The sequence below is a fragment of the Crotalus tigris genome, unplaced genomic scaffold, assembly GCF_016545835.1.
Source record: "Crotalus tigris isolate CLP2741 ecotype Arizona unplaced genomic scaffold, ASM1654583v1 scf7180000017592.2434428, whole genome shotgun sequence".
NCBI classification, from domain to species: domain Eukaryota; kingdom Metazoa; phylum Chordata; class Lepidosauria; order Squamata; family Viperidae; genus Crotalus; species Crotalus tigris.
In genome coordinates this window covers 21161-40102 of record NW_024096498.1, presented here as the reverse complement: position 1 = coordinate 40102, position 18942 = coordinate 21161, and the positions used below count along the sequence as shown (strand labels likewise).

General features: G+C 47.1%; 1 protein-coding gene across 4 annotated transcripts in view; it reads right to left on the bottom strand.

The window, feature by feature from the left end:
- Positions 1–16447, bottom strand: part of LOC120317671 — a 30410-nt gene extending 13963 nt beyond the window's left edge. Inside the window, exons 1-5 of one of the 4 annotated variants that reach the window (XM_039364441.1) lie at positions 16181–16444; positions 9213–9331; positions 4587–7807; positions 3373–3427; positions 1277–3255 (exon numbers count right to left, since the gene is read on the bottom strand). In XM_039364441.1, coding sequence (XP_039220375.1) covers positions 2630–3255; positions 3373–3427; positions 4587–7807; positions 9213–9331; positions 16181–16221 — 4062 coding nt within the window. In that variant the 5' untranslated portion in view covers positions 16222–16444 and the 3' untranslated portion in view covers positions 1277–2629. Of the gene's footprint in view, positions 1–1276; positions 3256–3372; positions 3428–4586; positions 7808–9212; positions 9332–11032; positions 11052–12408; positions 12639–16180 lie in introns of those variants that run through there. The other 3 variants (XM_039364432.1, XM_039364450.1, XM_039364458.1) reach the window with 3 other exon arrangements.
- Positions 16448–18942: the final 2495 nt, after the last annotated feature.

Below are 18942 nucleotides of genomic sequence, written 5' to 3'. Positions count from 1 at the left end.
AGATTATTTTAATGTTAAATTTAATTACTGCGGCTAGGTTGTTAATAGGGCAATATTGGAAGAAGGAATCTTTGCCTACTTTGCAAGAATGGTTTTTTAAAGTTTCTTACTTAGCGGAAATGGCAAAAATTTCGGCTTTCTTGAAAGATCAATCGCAAGAGAAGTATCTTTTGGTGTGGAAAAGATGGATAAATTTTATACAATATAAGTATGATATAAGAAAATATTATCTAGCTTTTGAATAATTTATATAAGTTTAAGATAGTATTTAGAAGTGTAATTGTTATTCTTTAATTTTTTATTTTTTTTATTTTCTCTTTTTTTTCCCCTCTTTTTGTTTTTTATATATAATGGAGTTAAAGTATTTTACAATTTGTTTATTGAGTGTAATTATATTTGCTTAAGGTTTATTTGGGTTTAAAACTTTTTTCTTTTAAGATCTAGTTAAGCTTATATTCAGCTCTGGGAAGAACGGGGGAGGGTTTTGGGGTGGGTTGGGAGGGATAGGGGAAGGGGTTTTATTGTAAAACTTTAAAAAAAATTTAATACAAAAAAAAGACTCTTGTAAGTTTGAACATTAAATGTTATTTATAGATAGATATGTAAAAGACAACAAGTTTGTGTTAGTCTCTCCGACTTCACCTGGACTGCTGCTGTGCAATTTTACCTCAAGGTGTTCCTGTGCTCCTGACTATTTTGGTTTTTTTTTTTCTTTCTGGATGATGGCAAAAGTAAGTCTGAATGTTAAACGTATTTATTTACATATACTAAAGGCTAGCTGTTTCTCATCCTTGGGAACTTGAAAATGGGTGGACTTCAACTCCCAGCATGCCCCAGCCAGCATGTTGAGAAGCTCTGATCTCTCTCTCCCCCTCTCTCCTTCTCTCCCTCTCTCTGGCTGTTTCTCATCCTTGGGAACTTGAAAATGGATAGACTTCAACTCCCAGCATGCCCCAGCCCTCCCTCCCCATCCCTCCTTCCTTCCCCATATATCTCCCTTCTTTCCTCCCCCCTCCCCCATTTATCTCCCTCCCTCCATCCCTCCCTCTCCTTCCTTCCTCCCATCGTATATCTCATTCCCATCTATCCATCCCTCATACTTCCTCCCTCCCGTCTCCTTCCTTTCTTCCATCCCTCCCTCCCCACACCTTTCTTCCTTCCTCCCTCCCTTCCACCATATATATCTTTCCCCTCTTCCATCCATCTATCCATCTAACACTTCTGGAGGCAGGTCATGCCACTGATTAATTGTTTCTGTCAGGAAGTTTCTCCTTAGTTCCAGGTTGCTTCTCTCTTTGGTTAGTTTCCATCCGTTGCTTCTTGTCCGGCCTTCAGGGGCTTTGGAGAAGAGGTTGACAAATCCGAACGTCCTGCTGCAAATTTGGCTGCTGGGCATGTGTCCTTCTTCCTCTTGCTTGACCAGGAGACCAGAAGCAAGTCGGCGAAGAGAAGCATCTGGAGTGGAGCTGACAGACACTAAGAGATGGGAAGGACCCAGCAGGAGCCTGATTTCCTCAGACCCCCTTCCTGGAGCCAGTGTGAAAAGCTACGGGGGATACCCTGCATTCTGCTCCATCCCTCGAGTATAATCTGACACGAATTCCATGTCCCCCTTTCTCCAGGACGATTGGACAACATCCCCGTTCTCCTCTGCCTTTGGATCACATTGCAGACAGAGCTGGTTAGGCTGAGGTTCATTAGTCCCCCTGACACACACACACACACACACACACACACAAACAAACAAACAAACAAACTTTTGTAAGGAAAGAGATTTAATAAGAAGGTCTCTGATTGAAACAGTCATGACCGTCCTAGTGAGTCTAGGTGTTGTCTCTGGAAGGTGGTGTAGAGCAGCGCCCCCCAACCTTTTGGGCACCAGGGACCAGTTCCGTGGAAGGTGTTTTTTCCATGGAACAGGGGGCCTTGGTTTCACATGCTGCCTGGATCCCACCCATGCAGGAATGGGACTTTGACCACTTGCGCAGCCCAGTTCCTGGTGGACCATAGATCGGTATCAGTCCACAGCCCATGAGTTGGAGAGCCCTGATGTAGAGGAGTACAGTCTCAGCCTTGCAGAAAATATGTGGCAGCTGATAGGAAAAAACGAATCCGCTCCAGGATAACAGGAAGGGGTGAGAAAGAAGCTCAAGGCTGCCCTGGCTTGATGCTCTTTGGTGCCAGAAGGAGTGCTCTCCAGATTCTCCTGCTCTCCCCGTAAAGTTGAGCTCTAACATTTCTTGTGTTGTTGGCTTCCCGGCCTGGTCTACCTCGAAGGACAGACAGGTGGGAAGCCCCAAAGACCTGGTCCTCCCTAAAGGACACGGGTCCAGGATGGGAGAGAATTCGGCTGTGGGACTTACTGATCCTGGGACGGGTGGGCAGGATCTTCCCATGCCCTTGAAAAAAGTCCTGTCATCCAAGGGGGAGGAAGCGGATTCTCAAGAGAAGGAATCGGCTGAGTGGAACTCAGCCACGAATCTCTGGCCTGGGTTCTTCAGAGGTCACATGGCAAGAGCTGGATTAGAACACAGAACGGAAGGGCTGTGGCATTTGGCAGAGTTGCCACCTTGGGAGCTGAGGCTCAATTAAAGAAACTTTCTGACCTCTGTTGGAAAGGAAAAAAAAATCAGAAGTTGTGTCTTTCGTTGAAGCTCATCATCTCTTCCGTGTAACAAGGAGCATCTCTGTTTGTTTCCACCAGACAATCAATCATGGTCATCAGTTTGGCCACCTGAGCCTCTCGTTCTGCCCCTTCGGCCTTGTTGTTGAAAGCCAGGAACCGGTTCCCACATTCAGCAGCATATTGCTGCAGTTTTTTATCAGATACAGCTATGACATTTTCGATAGAGGTACCTTCCAGATCCTCTTTGTGGGTGAACAAAAGGATGATGTAATTTTTGGCTTTAAGGCCAAAAATCTCTTTGATCAGCTGAGGCACCTGCTCCTCCTCCTGAGTGAAATCACCAGGAAGCATCACATGCAGAATGACGTGGGGACCTGGGGAGCAAAACTTCACGCACTTCCTCACTTCTGCAACAACGTAGTTGGGTGGAAGACTGAGATCGAAAAAGGCAGGCGTATCAACAACCACAACCTTCCTGCCATTTAGCTGTGTGTCCTCCTTTTGACATGCTTTTGTTACTGATGTAATTGACATGTAACTTTTAAAGACGTTGCTTCCCAGAATTGTGTTTCCCGTCGCACTTCTCCCATTTCCGCTTCTGCCCACAAGGACGATCCTCTGTTCAGACCCTACAACCCAAAGGGGAGAAGAGAGAAGAAGGGGACTGGTCAGCAGTGTACGACCGTCACAGCCTGTCCCCCCACCCAGAACAGTAGCTTCCACCCCACCTGAACCCAAGACTTTACCTTGGATGCGTACAGTCATATGCAGACCAGCCGCACAGCACATAACCTGAGATTTCTGCGTGAAAAGAAAAAACAGAATCAGCCAAAGGAGAGGCTGCCTTGCTCAGAGGTTGCTAAGAACTCTCCTCACCCAGAAGTCAAGCAAGACTTGGAGGGAGATTAAAAAAGGACCTGACTTGGATCAGATCTGCCCCCCCTCCAGCAGGTTCCCCGAGTGGTCTTCCCACTCAGCCCTGTTCCTGTCTAAGACATCCCACAGGATGGACCTCACGCTTGTAGTCGCTCCCTCCATTCTGCAAAACGGTCCTCGCCCACCGGCACTGTCTCCATCAGGTCAGAGACTAGTCTCTCCTGCTCGGTTCCCGTGGCCTCGTGCGTCATGGCTGACCCGCTTTGCAAACCTTACTCACCACCAGACAACAAAAACTAGGGAGGGCGGAAGGGGATGATTGGAATTGATGGGTGGCTGGGAGGGGAATGAGGAATGTATGTGCACGGGTTGTGGCCTGAGAAAGTTTCCAGCACCTTAAGGTGTTTCCCAAAACAATGACTGAACTGGATTGGTGGACAACAGACAACGGGGGGCCCGGGGAGGAAAGGGGGGATTATTGCTGTGCTGTTTTTAATGGCAAAACCTGAAAACTAGCTTTGCTTCTACTGTGCCTATATCAGTGGTTCTCAACCTTTTTAATGCCGCGACCCCCAACCGGCTGTAGGTCGAGGACTACTCAACCGGTCGTAAGTTGAGGATTACTCAACTGGTGCAGCACCGTTTGCAGAATGGGAATTTTGGCGGGCTCAGCAGGGCAGAGACAGCCTGGACAATTCCTATTGGCTTTGGAAAGCCAATAGAATTAGACTCTATTCAAGAGAGTCTATTCTATTGACTTTCAATAGCCAATAGAATAAAAGGGAGTAGCACAGCTAAGGAAAAGGGGGGAAAAATGGCGGACTGTGTTGTTTGGCGACCCCCGTGAAATGGTCGTTCGACCCCAAATGGGGTCCCGACCCACAGGTTGAGAACCACTGGCCTATATGGATCTATCAGGAAACTTAAACTCTTGGTAAAAGAATTTCCCTGGAGTTTCTTTGCTGCAAATGCCAAAAATCTTCAAAAATCTCCAGTGATGGAGCACCCAAAACTGGTATCACCCTATTCTACTGCCTCCTCGTTCTCGTCCTCCCCTCTTCCTCCAAAGAAGGTGTCAAGTTACCTCTGCAGGCCTCCCCCTCGGATAGATGCAAGTGATCTCCTCGCTCCATTGACCGAGCCCAAATTCAGTCATAGCTGCACATCGGAATTGGAACTGAAGATTTAGTTGGACATCCTCCAGGGTGAATTGATCTTTAGGGCCTTCAGTATGGAGACTCTTCCAATTCTGCCCTGCAATCCGATATTCCACCTGGTACCAGGAGACTGAAGGCTTCCCAATGGCGACTGGGTCAATCCTGATCTGGAAACTATTTGGTTCGACTGGTTCAACCTTTAGAGAGGGAGGTCTTCTAAGAGCAGCTTCCATCTCCAGACGTTCCTTGAGGATCTCCATGGTCAAAGTTAACCTTTTGGTTTCCAGCAACATTAGTGAGTCAAAGAAGTTCTTCATGCTGTTGGTGCTCATTTTCCAGTATATTTCAGCAGCAGCATTATGACTTCCTCCACTTTCTCCGTGAGTAAAGAGGGATGAATGGTTGAATCTGAAGTGCAGAGGGGTTCCCGACTTGTCCCGATCACAAGGCAGGTCAGCCTCCTTGAGGGCCTCCAGGATAGGTGCGGTTCCCCCATCAGCAAAGGTGATCAGGAGCTGGACGTTATCCTTCACGTCTTTTCCCAACAGGGAGAGCATGGAATCAAAGATGCATTTCTGGGCATGAACTGAATGGGCAAGGAAGGCCTGGGCCACCATGCAAATGGCATCAACGTGGTCAATGCCCCCTGGGGCGGAGAAAAATTCTCGGAGCTGCTTTTCAACCAGTTTGTCTTGCTCTGCGTCTCTTCTGCCTCCAAATCCTGGAGTGTCAATGATTGTGAGAGAATAGGGAATCCGGAAACCCTCCTGATGGTGCACCACATAGACAGTGACTTCAGACGTCCTGCTTCCAGCTTCGCTTCTCGGGGTGGTTTCGTGAATCAGTTTGAATCTGAAATTATCTCCCCACTGGACGCCCAGAATATAATTGATCATCCCGTTGATCAGTGTGGTTTTGCCAGCCCATAGTGCTCCTATCATCAGGATCACTTTGTTCGGCACTTTTGGGTTCTCCTTTCCAAGCTGGTATATGAGACAGGAGCTGGAGGCATCTGAAGGGACTTTCTTCAGAGGAAGAGCGAACACTAACGGATGTGTGTCCTCCACCGGGGAGCTTCCCTGAAGGAACTGGCGGGCGACGTTGCCTGCATCTTCTTCCTCCAGTGATGTGGAGACTTCCACCTCCTCACTGGGGACACCCAGAGCTCTATTGTCACACACGGCTGACACCCGTATTCTATATGCCGTCTGGGGCTTCAGACCTTCGATGGGGTAAAACTCTGTTTTTCTCCCAGTCCTTTTTCCAGTCCACTCGTCCTTCCCAACTCCAGCCTCTACCATTCTGTACTCCACTTTGTACTCCTTGACCATAACTCCTGAGGCAACGATGCTGGGACTCATCCAGGCCACAGAGATGACAGAAGATGCTGCAGTGACCTTTCTTAATTTCTCAGGAGGGCTGGTGGAAAGAGTCTTTATGGGTGGGCTCAGGTCACTGGATTTACTAAATCCAAGCTTGCAACAAGCAGCATACTGGAACTGGTACTCTGTGTTTGGAGGCAGATCTTTCAGCAGGAAGACCTTGCTGGTGTTCTCTGTCCTCACGGTCTTCCAATTCTCTTCCTCTGCAATCTTGTACTCTACCAGATAGCTGGAGGTGGAAGCCTTGCCATATTCAGCTGGCTGAAACTTCAGCTGAATGCTGTTGTGTCTCGATTCAGTAATCTGCAAAGGGAGAGGTTTTGAAGGCAACTCAAAGTTCTTGCTGACCAGCTTTCCATCTTCATAAAGGTATATTGAGGCTCCTGGGATGTCCACATCTGGGAGTGAGGCCACGACAAAGCGGACCTTCTCATTCGATTGGTTGACACTGAAAAAGTCTTTCATGGATTTGGCCGCTTGGCGAGCATTGTGGGTCCTCTCCTGGTCCTCAAACCAGGCCATGCCTTTCTTGACCTCTGGAGTGGATCTTGTGGACTTAGCTGATTCTTGCAAGAATCGCTCCTGAAGCTTGTCCTGTAAGCTCAACAGAAATGGCTCCTCTTCATATAAGAAAGTGAATACAAAGGAGACCACGTATAAATTTTGAGGGTCAAGAACTATTTCTTCCATCTTGTTCTGGGAAGAGATAATTTGTATTCCACTTAGAATCATTAGATAAGATCTGACAAAGTTAATTTCTCTTTTCTTGGTGTCTAGAAATTCACGGAGTCTTCGGCTATTGAAGGGTGACCGGTTGATGGACGTCAAGATGTCCACCAGGGTCCCTTCCTCCTGGCCTCCTCCCCGGATGGAAGGCAACACTCTGGCCAGTTGTTTCTGGAAAGTTTGCCTGTGTTGCTTGCACAGATCCTTGAACTGCTGGATCTTCTCTTTGATCTCAGGGAAGGTCTCGGCAATGGGATCGTTGGCTAGATCATTGCTTTGCATCTGGATTTCATTGAGTTCCTCCAAGATCTTCTCAGCATCAAAGACCAATTCTAGGCTGATCTCACGGACCATCTTAGCTGCTTTGGTGTTGAGCTTGGTCAGCGGGTAGAGCCAGACCCGCACAGGAACAGCCTTCTCCCCATCTTTCCCTAACATTTTTGGTAGAGTTTCGTAAACTTTCATGGCATCTTGGAAAGTGACTGGATTTTTCTCCAGAGAAAAATCTCCATGGAATGTGCAACTGAACTTCAGAGCATTCTCTTTCTCCTCCTTGTTTAGTTTGGCCTCTGCTTCTCCCGTGATTGATATCTCCTTCTTGATTGCAAGATGGATGTTTCCTTCTATATTTTTTATCATCTCTGTTGAAGAAACCTCTCGGTCAAAGACAAAGAAAGCCTGGGCTCCAAAAAGAATTGCAGTGACCACATGGGTGGCCGTGCCATGCTCAAAGACTTCTGGATGGGAAACTTTCTGGGTTCCTAGATGGTTCATTGTCAGCTGCTCATACCTGGTGGTGGTTTTGTACCTAACGGTGACTCTGGCCTGTTGCTTGGACTTCTTGGTATCATGAAGATACTTGGCTGATCCTTCCACTTCAACCAGGCCTGCCAGGAAACTGGCCTTGAGGGATCCTGAAATGTCCAGAGCATTGGCCTTGTCATCAATGGTGTCGGATGCAATGATTTCCAATTCGGTCTTGGGCTGAGGCTTAATGGTCAGGTGCTTCTGCAGAGAGAGGGGGTTCCAAAGGGTGACACCTGCACGGAACAGGAGACAACAGGAAGATAAACGTGAAATGAGACCTTAGAAACGCCTAGAGAAGCCCCAGAGTGCTGAGACAATGGAGATATCATTTTTCCTGGATGGTGACCTCATTTGTTCTGCCTGGTCATCACCCAGCAGTTTTGCAAACTACCAGAAACTCAAAAAGCTTTTGACTGAGTAGAGAGGAATGGGAACTTCTATGTACCTGTTGATTTCAAGAAAGATTTCCAATTCCCTGGAGAAATCATGTTTTTCTTTTTTTTTTTTTAATTAAAGAGTTTTATAAATTTTACAGAAAATAAAAGACAATACAAAAACAAAAAACAACATATACAAATAAAAAACAAACATTACCCAACAAAACCCCCCTTCCCCCACCCCTACCCAACCCCCCCCTTCCCCTCCCCAGGGCCTCCCAAAGCAGAATATAGGCTTAATTAAAAAAAGTTAAAAAAAAATTATATTTATATAAAAAAATATATAAAATAGAATATATATATATATATAAAGTTAAAAATTATGAAAAAACTATATAGTATTTTTTTTATATCAAATTTAAATTGTATGAATTTTATCCATTTATCCCAAACAGCAAGAAATTTCTCTTGCGTTTGTCCCTTTAAGAAAGCCGAAATCTTTGCCATTTCCGCCAAATGAGACACTTTAAGAAACCATTCCTGCAATGTAGGCAAAGATTCCTTCTTCCAATATTGTCCTACTAACAGCCTCGCAGCTGTAATCAAATTTAACATCAATATAACCTCCTTTGTATCACAATCAATAACTATACCTAACAAAAATAATTGTGGAGTAAATTTTACCCTCCTTTTAAAAATTCTCTGGATATTCCACCATATCTTAATCCAGAATGCTTTTATCTCTCTGCACGACCACCAAATATGATAATAAGTAGCGTCCATACAACCACATCTCCAACATTTAGGTTGTAAGTCAGGGTACATAAAAGACATTTTTTGTGGATCAAGGTGCCATCTATAAAACATGAGAAATCATGTTTTTCATCAGGGGTTCAGAGGGGCCTTCTGTGTTCAGACCTCCCTCCCCCCCCAGAAAAGCACCAGCACCACAACTTTAAAATTAATATCCCTCACTTCACTATCCCGGGTAGGACCTCAACTCCTTTTGTAATCATTTTCCAAAGCATTTCAGAGACTTTATTATGAGCCAAGGAAAGTTGCTGTGTGCCTGTCCAAAGGGTTGGATACGCATTCCAGGCAGGTCCTACCCAGATAGCCGTTATCAGCAAGCTGTAGATCCAGGAGCCGAGGCCTGAAGTGACCCTGTGCTGTGCTGGAGAATCGATGGCGTTGCCCTTCTCCCTCCCTCTAGAGATCCTGCAGGGGCTGCCTATCCTTTGGACTCTCCTCCAGTTCCTACCTGGGATGAGCACATCCGTACGGCAGTCGTACAGCATCCCCAGCTGGAAGGGGCGGCCCAGGGCTGGGGTCTCCACAATGTTTTCAGCCATGGCCAGGCTCAGCTCCTGCGTGTTGCTCCTGCAAGAGAAAAGAACCACTTGGAGGAGGCAGAGACTGACCAAGAGGGGGGGGAGACAGTGCATGTCCCTCCCTGAACCAGGAATGTCCCCCTCTCCAACAATTCTTAGGAAGCTGTTCCAAAAAAGCGCCATTGGGTGCACTCCAGGCCACACCGATAAAGAGTTTGGGGAAGGGGTGTGTCTCTCACAGACCCCCAGATGCTTCGGGTAGCAGAAGGGCCACTGGAGAAGTCCGCACAGCCTACACCCCACACACTAACCAGCAAGTGCCACTTACCTGCTCCCCAAATCCACCCATGTAAAGAGTTTGGGGAAGGGGATACCTTCACTGTTAGGACCCAGGTGGGCAACACCAGGCAGCCCTCCAGAGAGTTCTTTATGTCTGTTGGGAAGGTTAAACAAATGGCCCTCCACTGACTAGTCAGTCCCCCAACCAACAGCCAATAGATCAGCGGTTCTCAACCCGAGGAGTCGCGACCCCTTTGGGGGTCAAATGACCCTTTCACAGGGGTCGCATAAAACCATCAGAAAACACATATTTCCGATGGTCTTAGAAAGCGAGACACTGCTCCTCTATCCGTCTCCGCACAGCTTCGAGCTGGGGGCCGTTGCAGCGCCGGATTCGTTTACGTTGAGCATCTCCTAAGGGAGGCTGCGTTGCTTCGCAGCCCTGTCCGCGGAGGAGGCTGAACTAAGCTCTGCCGGTGCTGTTGCCCTCTTGGCTTCTCTCTCTGTCTCCCTGCCTGGGCGCTTCTCCAACCAGGCTGGGTGGAGCCGGCGGAGCGGCCTTCCTGCCCTCCCTCCCCGGTCAGCTGGAGCTGGGCAGGTCGGCGACCTTTGGAAGTGGGGCGAGGACAGACGAGGAGCGCTGAGCCCCGAGCGCGGTGGGTGATCAGGCAGCATCATTGCGTGCTTGGAGAGCCCTTAGGCTTGGGGTTTACCACAACATGAGGAACTGTATTAAAGGGTCGCGGCATTAGGAAGGTTGAGAACCACTGCTATAGATTATCCAGCAAGGCCCCAAGGCAGAGTTCCAGGCATACGGCAAGGGCAGTCCTCAGAGCACGGCAAAGGTGCAAGACAAGGAGCAACTTCCAAAAGGGGCACAGTGAAACAAAAGGCAAAGGCAATTCACACCACAAGGGCCCAGTTCAACCCAAAAGGCAAAGAGCCCTTCTCAAAGCAAGACGGGGCCCAAGGCAAGGCAGGTCTGAAGGGAGAATCGTCAGGGCCAGGGCAAGCCAAGAACAGCCCTCACAGCAAGGCAAAAGCCGTCGTTGACACACAGAGTGAAAGCAGTTCTTAAAGCAAGGCGAAAAGGATTGTGATCTGAAGACAAACACTTGTTCCTGGCAAAAGTCCCTCTTCACTGCGCCTCCTTAAACATTACTCTCCAGGTGAACCTTGTGAGGAGGAGCTGGGAACCCTCCTCCCGAATAGCCAGGGTGCCGTGGATTGACTCTGCCTTCCTCGATCAGCCTGCGCCCACTCTTCCCCCCTGCCTACTCTTCCGAGGGTTGAGGGACCTGCGCCTGCCTCGTCCTCAGGTCGTTTCTCCTGAGCCATAGAGATTGCACCATCCCCCTGCACTGACCCTGGCTCCATTTCCTCCTCCTCCTCCTCCGACCTGGGCTCTGACGGGACCATGATATTCACCCTGTGTCTCTCACAGACCCTTCAAAGTCTGAAGACCACCTACGTGGCTGTCACAAGGGCTATGGGACCAGCAGGCAGATCCGGAACTCCCCCAAGGTTCAGGCAGTGGGCAAAGATCACGCTCCACCCTCTGAAGGTGGTTGAGTGCCTTCATGGGCAGAGGTGCCCATCCTGCGTCGGGGGAGTAAGGACCCCTCTGTCCGGAGCAGTGGGGCAGGGACAGTTTTTAGGTGGGACGACCTTTCTTCCTAACAATAAGCGGACCGGACAGGAACACCAATTGGTTCTTTCCAGAGGAAATGAACTCAGAACGGACACACCTCAAACAGGAAGCGATGGCCAAGGCACGGATCGGCCCCATCAAATGGCCGGGTTAGTTTTTTCCGTGTTGCAAAGTGGAGACGTCATGCTCAGCCCACTTAGTCAGCACAAAAGAGGGAGCAGATATAATCCCCGACTTATAACAGTGCAATATGAAGTTAGAACAGTACCGGGAAAAGGGATTTAGGAACATTTTACACACTGAATGACGGTGATCAGGGTCACGTGATCAAAATTCAGACGCTTGGCAACAGACTCCTATTTCTAACCGTCGCTGGATCCCAAGGTCACCCGATCGCTTTTCGCGACTTTCCAACAAGCAAAATCAACTGGGGAAGCCGGATCCACTTAACGGCCGAGGGACTAACTTATCAACGGCAATGATTCACTTAAAAACCGAGGTGAGAAAGATCATCAAATGGGGCAAAGCTCACTTAACGTATGCCTCACTTCACAAGAGAAATTTGGGGCTCAGCTGTGGCTTAACTAGAGGAGAAAAGGAACCTAGAATTAAGGAGAAATTTCCGGACAGTGAGAACAATTAAGCAGTGAACCACCTGCCTCCAGAAGTGGTGAATGCTCCAACACTGGAAGTTTTTAAGAAGAGACTGGACAGCCATTTGTCTGAAATGGTATAGGGTTTCCTGCCTGAGCAGGGGGTTGGACTAGAAGACCTCCAAGGTCCCTTCCAACTCTATTATTCTGTTCTGTTCTGTTCTATTCTTAACTGAGGGCACAAATCTTTCTAGCTCAGGCACGTCAAACCCGTGCCTATTCTAGCTAAATGAGTAGCAAAGAAGGAAAGAGAAATTTGCGTAACCGAATGAATCTGTTTACAGCAGGAAGAGGAGCAGAGTCTGGTTTCCTCTGCTGGGCTTGTGGCAGGATCAAAATTCTGGGGCTGGGCAGTGTAGCGATGTTTCCGGCCACAGGAGCGCCGCAACGCCCCCACCCCACTGTGGGCAGGGAGGTCTTGACCACACAGGCCTCTGACACCATCACCACCACCACCCCAATTCCAGAGAAGCCTGGTCTTCTCCCCTCTTTCCCGCTCCTACTGGCCCTCTCTCTGCCCCATAATATCTTGAGTCCCCTTACCTTCCCCTTCCTTTGCAGCTGCTGCCTAAGCTGTGACAAGCCCCGATGCCAGATTCGGGCTAGGAAGCTGCCCAAGGAGTCTTCCTGCAGTCTGGGTGTGACCTCTCTGATTTTCACTTTCACTTTCACTGACAGGAAAGGGCCGGGCTTCGAAGCAACTCAGACTTGTCAATTTAATGATCAAAGGCCTGGAGACTTACGAAAAGAACGGCTGCAGGACTTGGGTTTGGCTAGCGTTAAAGAAAGGGGCGACATGATAGCAGAATTCTAGTATTTGAGGGGCTGCCCCAAAAAGAACCCATCCTCCAAAAGCAGAAGCAGGACAAGGCAACAGATGGAAACATGACCTAGAACCGAGAAGAATTTCCTTATCTGAGTATTTTGAGCTGGGCTGCCCCAGGAAGCCCAAGAGTCTTCTTGCAGCCTGGCACCTCTCTGATTCCCACTTTCACTTTCGCTGACAGGAAAGGGCGGGGCCTTCAGACTTGCCAATTCAGAGAGGCCCAAGGCCTGGAGACAGACATAGGAGAAGAACGGCAGGACAAGAAGCGACAGATGGAAACTGATCGAGGAGAAAAGCACCTAGAACTGAGAAGAAATTTCCTAATAGTGAAGGCAATTAACCAGCGGAACAACCTGCCTCCAGAAATCGTGGGCGCTCCATCACTGGAGGTTTTTGAGAAGAGAGGAGGCAGTCACTTGTCTGAGATGGTAGAGGTTCTGCTTGAGCAGGGGGCTGGACTAGAAGACCTGCAAGGTCCTTTCCAACTACCTCCTTCTGTGATTCTGCAAGGGTCTCCTTCTTGATCACGGGATTGGACTAGAAGACCTCTAGGGTCCCTTCCAGCTCTGTCATTTTATGATTCTGCAAAGCGCTTGAGCTGGGGTTGGACTAGAAGACCTCCGAGGTCCCTTCCAGCCTGCGATTCTATGTTCTAGGCAGGAGAGATCCATATTTCCTGGCCAAAGAGGCAAGATTTGTTCTGGGGCTCGACTGGGGAGTGACCTGGTCCCCACGTTGGCAGAGGTTAGTCCATGCTTGTCGGTCAAGCTGTGGATCATGGGTCTGTTTTCCTTCGGCAGCAAGTAGCCCATTCTCAGCCCTCTCGGAAAACTACAGGCTGTTTCCTCTGCGCAGCCCCACCACAAGGCTCTGCTCTTAGCTCTAAATCAACCGGGGGGGGGGAGATCTGCCAACCCCCAACTTCGCAAAGCCCCGTGAAGGGTCAGACAACGGCAAGCCCTCGCAACAAGCCACCGAGTCCTCACAGCCCTGTGCAGTCCTGACTTCACGACTAAAACATTCATCTGCAGAAAAAGAAAAGGAACTCCTAATCCCTCGCTTAGAACGGGGAGGGGGCAGCCTGGTTTCCTCCCCTGTCTTGGTGGCAGGATCAGAATTCAGGCCCTTGGCAAGCTGGTGGTCTTTGCAGCCACAGGAGCTCCGCAAGTATTGGCTGAGAGCTTGACCTCACAAAACTCTCCCCCCCCAACTCCAGAGAAGCTGGCCTTCTCCCTCCCTCCCCCCTCCCACTGGCCCGCTCTCTCTGCCCCTCCCTCCCACACGCCTGTGTGCTCTTAGCTTCCTTTTCCTCTGCAGCTGCTGCCTACAGGCTGAATACAGACTGGGCTAGAAAGCTTCTCCCCGAAGAATCTTCCCTCTCCTTAACTTCCACTTCGCTTTTACTCATCAGGAAATGAGCAGCGGTGGAAGGCAGCTCCAGGTTCTGGCTGACCACTTCTCCATCTTCAGAAAGGAGGGGGGAGAGAGGCTCCTGGTGGAAAGACCTCTCTTCTTCCTCCCCCCCCCTCCAGACGTAGGGAGGCAAACATCCCATCCTGACTTTGACAGCTTCCGGGAGGATGTTTCTCAAGCTGAGCAACTTGAAAGTGGGGAGGGGACTTCAGCTCCCAGCATGCCCCAGCGAGTATGTTGAGAAGCTCTAGTCTCTTTATCTCCCTCCCTCCCTCCATCCCTCTAGCTGTTTCATTCTTGGCCACTTGAAAATGGGTGGACTTCAGCTCCCAGCATGCCCCAGCGAGTATGTTGAGACGCTCTGATCTCTTTTTCTCTCCCTCAATCCATCCCTCCCTCCAGCTGTTTCTCATTCTTGGCCCTTTGAAAATGGGTGGACTTCAGCTCCCAGAATTCCCCAGCCAGCATGTTGAGAAGCCCTGCTCTTTGTCTACCTCCCTCCCTTCCTCCATCTAACTTCCACTTTCGCTTTCACTCAAAAGGAAATGCACAGGGTTGGAAGGCAACTCCGGGTGCTGGCTGACCGCTTCTCCATCTTCATAAAGCGGGAGGGAGGGAGGGAGGAGGGAGGGAGGGAGCCTGCTAGTGGAAAGACACACACACAAACACACAAAGATTCAGGGAGGCCAACAACCCATAGATTCACAGCCTCCAGGGTGGCGTTTCTCAAGCTTGGCTTCCCCGTATGCCCCAGCCAGTGTGTTGAGAAGCACTGATCTGTCTCACTCCGTGCATCCACGCGTATTCCCCCCCCCCCTCTATGCATCCATCTGTCCATGCAAAGGTATTTCTCATCCTTTTGCAACTTGCAGATGGGTGGACTGCAACTCCCCAAATCCTTCAGCCAACATGTTGGGAAACTCTAATCTCTTTCTCTCCATCGCTCCCTTCCTCCCCTCCCGCCTTCCATCCCTCCATCTTTCCAATCCATCATCCATCCATCTTTCTAATCCATCCATCATCAATTCATTCATCCATTATCCATCTCTTTCCAATCCATCCATCATCCATCTATCCATCCATCCATCTTTCCAATCCATCCATCCAATCCATCTATCCATCTTTCCAGTCCATCCGTCCATCCATCCATCTTTCCAATCCTTCCACCCAGCCAGCCAGCCGTTTCTCATCCTTGGCAACTTGCGAGTGGATGGACTTCAAATCCCAGAATTCCCCAGCCAGCGTGTTGAGAAGCTCTGATCTCTTTTGCTCCCTCCCTCTTTCTCATCTATCCATCCCTCCATTTTTCCAATCCATCCATCCGTGCTTTTTTTATAATATTTTATTAATTTTCCAATTTTACATTTGAATATTTAAAAAGCAACGTGGTGACTGGGTTAATTAATAGTTCAATAACAAAATCTTAGTGCAAATCTCAGATTACCACATCAAATATTTCTTCTCTTTTTCCCTTAAAATTTACTGTCTCATATTCAGGTTAGTACAGTTCTAATTATATCAGCTCAATAAGAACATCATTATTTCATTTATCAATACATTTTTAGCTTATACATATCATAATCACTCTTCATAAACAATCCATATCCTGTTATTAATTTTTACTCAGTTTTTAATTTCTTATCAATATTCCAATTTAACCTTTAATATTTATAATTTTTCAGACTTTGGGTAACCAAAATTTCCCTTATCTCATTGCATAACAAACTATAATATCCAAAATACATATTTTACCTATTTGAATATAATCTATTTCCTATCATATTAAATCATCTACTTAATAACACAATATCCCCTTTAATAAATCAAAACCATTATATATATTGCCTGGGTTAATCAATACATCAAACATATTCATAATATTTCATTTTATCCATCCGTTTCTCATCCTTGGCAACTTGCAAGTGGCTGGACTTCAACTCCCAGAATTCCTCAGCCAGCACGTTGAGTAGTTTTGATCTCTTTTTCTCCCTCCGACCCTCCATCTTTCCCATCCATCCAGTTTTCCTTTCTTCCCGCCTTTTTCCCTCTCTGTCTTCTGCCTGCTGTTTAATTTACCTCAGGATCTTCCTATGTTCCCCACTGTCTTGTCTGTTCATGCACGAGGTGATCTGCGCTGTGATTGGTTGCCTTAATTATAAAGGAGGCGTTTCCCTCTCCCCCCCCCTTTTTTTCTTCTCTGTGTTCTGCCTGCTGTTTAATTTACCTCAGGATCTTCCTGTGTTCCCCACTGTCTTGTCTCCTTATGCAGGAGGCGGGCTACACTGTGATTGGTTGCCTTAATTATTAAAGGGCGTTTCCCTTCCCTGCCCCCTTTTTTCTTCTCTGTGTTCTGCCTGCTGTTTAATTTACCTCAGGATCTTCCTGTGTTCCCCACTGTCTTGTGTTTCCTCCTTTCTGGATGATGACAAAGACTCTTTGTAAGTTTGAACATTAAATATTATTTATATATGCACATGTAAAAGACAACAAGTTTGTGTTAGTCTCTCCGACTTCACTGGACTGCTGCTGTGCAATTTTACCTCAAGGTGTTCCTGTGCTCCTGACTATTTTGTGTTTTTTTTTCTTTCTGGATGATGGCAAAAGTAAGTCTGAATGTTAAACATATTTTTTTTTTATTGAAAATTTTTATAAATTTTTACAAAAAGACAAAAAAAATGACAATACAACAACAGCATAAAAGAAGAAAAAAAGAACAAAACAAAACAACCCTTCCCCAAAACACCCACTCCCTCCCCCCCCCCGGAGCTTCCTAGAGCAGAATATAGGCTTAATTAAAAAAAGTTAAAAAGATTATATAAAAAAAAGAGTGTAACACTAATATATATATATATATATATATATATATATATATATATATATATAAATATATATATATATGTAGGTCTTTGGTTGTTCGGGTTTCTCCCACGTAAAATTGGAAGTGTCTTGGCGACGTTTCGACGAAGTCCCATTCGTCATCTTCAGGCTGGTGCTTTCAGCTTCGTGCCTCGAGCAGCAGTGCTCGAGGCACGAAGCTGAAAGCACCAGCCTGAAGATGACGAATGGGACTTCGTCGAAACGTCGCCAAGACACTTCCAATTTTACGTGGGAGAAAACCCGAACAACCAAAGACCTACATACAAATCCCCGCGAAAACCTCAGAAAACATATATATATATATATATATATATATATATATATATATATATATATATATATATATATATATATATAAAATAAGAGTTATAAAAAAGCTAAATGATATTTTTTTATATCCAATTTAAATTGTATAAACTTTATCCATTTATCCCAAACAGCAAGAAATTTCTCTTGCGATTGTTCTTTTAGGAAAGTCGAAATCTTTGCCATTTCCGCCAGATAAGATACTTTAAGAAACCATTCCTGCAAAGTAGGCAAAGATTCCTTCTTCCAATATTGTCCTACTAACAGCCTTGCGGCTGTAATCAAGTTCAACATCAATATAACCTCCTTTGCATCACAATCGGTAACTATACCTAACAAAAATAATTGTGGAGTAAATTTTACCCTCTTTCTGAAAATTCTCTGAATATTCCACCATATCTTAATCCAAAAAGCTTTTATATTTCTGCACGACCACCAAATATGATAGTAGGTGGCATCCAAACAACCACATCTCCAACATTTAGGCTGTAGGTCAGGGTACATAAGAGACATTTTTTGTGGATCAAGGTGCCATCTATAAAACATTTTATAAAAATTCTCCCTTAGATTCTGTGCTTGTGTAAATTTAACATTTCTCACCCAAATAGTTTCCCAGGTATCCAGTAGAACTGGTTCACCAAAATTCTGCGCCCATTTAATCATACAATCTTTAATTAATTCTGTTTCTGAATCCAATTCCACTAGAACCCCATAAATTCTCTTAATATGACTTTGTCTTTGGTCCTTTACTTGCTTAATAAGATTTTCATCTTCTCTGAGAAAACCCACCTTACGATCCATCTTCCATCTATCTGCTATTTATTTACATATACTAAAGGCTAGCTGTTTCTCATCCTTGGGAACTTGAAAATGGGTGGACTTCAACTCCCAGCATGCCCCAGCCAGTATGTTGAGAAGCTCTGATCTCTCTCCCTCCCTCCCTCCCTCTGGCTGTTTCTCATCCTTGGGAACTTGAAAATGGATAGACTTCAACTCCCAGCATGCCCCAGCCCTCCCTCCCCATCCCTCTTCCTTCCCCATATATCTCCCTTCTTCCCTCCTCTCCCCCATTTATCTCCCTCCGTCCCTCCCTCCTTCTTCCTTCCTCCCATCATATATCTCATTCCCTTCTTACATCTATCCATCCCCCATACTTCCTCCCGTCTCCTTCCTTTCTTCCATCCCTCCCTCCCCACATCTTTCTTCCTTCCTCCCTCCCTTCCACCATATATTCTTCCATCCATCTATCCATCTAACAGCTTCTGGAGGCAGGTCGTTCCACTGATTAATTGTTCTCACTGTCAGGAAGTTTCTCCTTAGTTCCAGGTTGCTTCTCTCTTTGGTTAGTTTCCATCCGTTGCTTCTTGTCCGTCCTTCAGGGGCTTTGGAGAAGAGGTTGACAAATCCGAACGTCCTGCTGCAAATTTGGCTGCTGGGCATGTGTCCTTCTTCCTCTTGCTTGACCAGGAGACCAGAAGCAAGTCGGCGAAGAGAAGCATCTGGAGTGGAGCTGACGGACACTAAGAGATGGGAAGGACCCAGCAGGAGCCTGATTTCCTCAGACCCCCTTCCTGGAGCCAGTGTGAAAAGCTACGGGGGATACCCTGCGTTCTGCTCCATCCCTCGAGTATAATCTGACACGAATTCCATGTCCC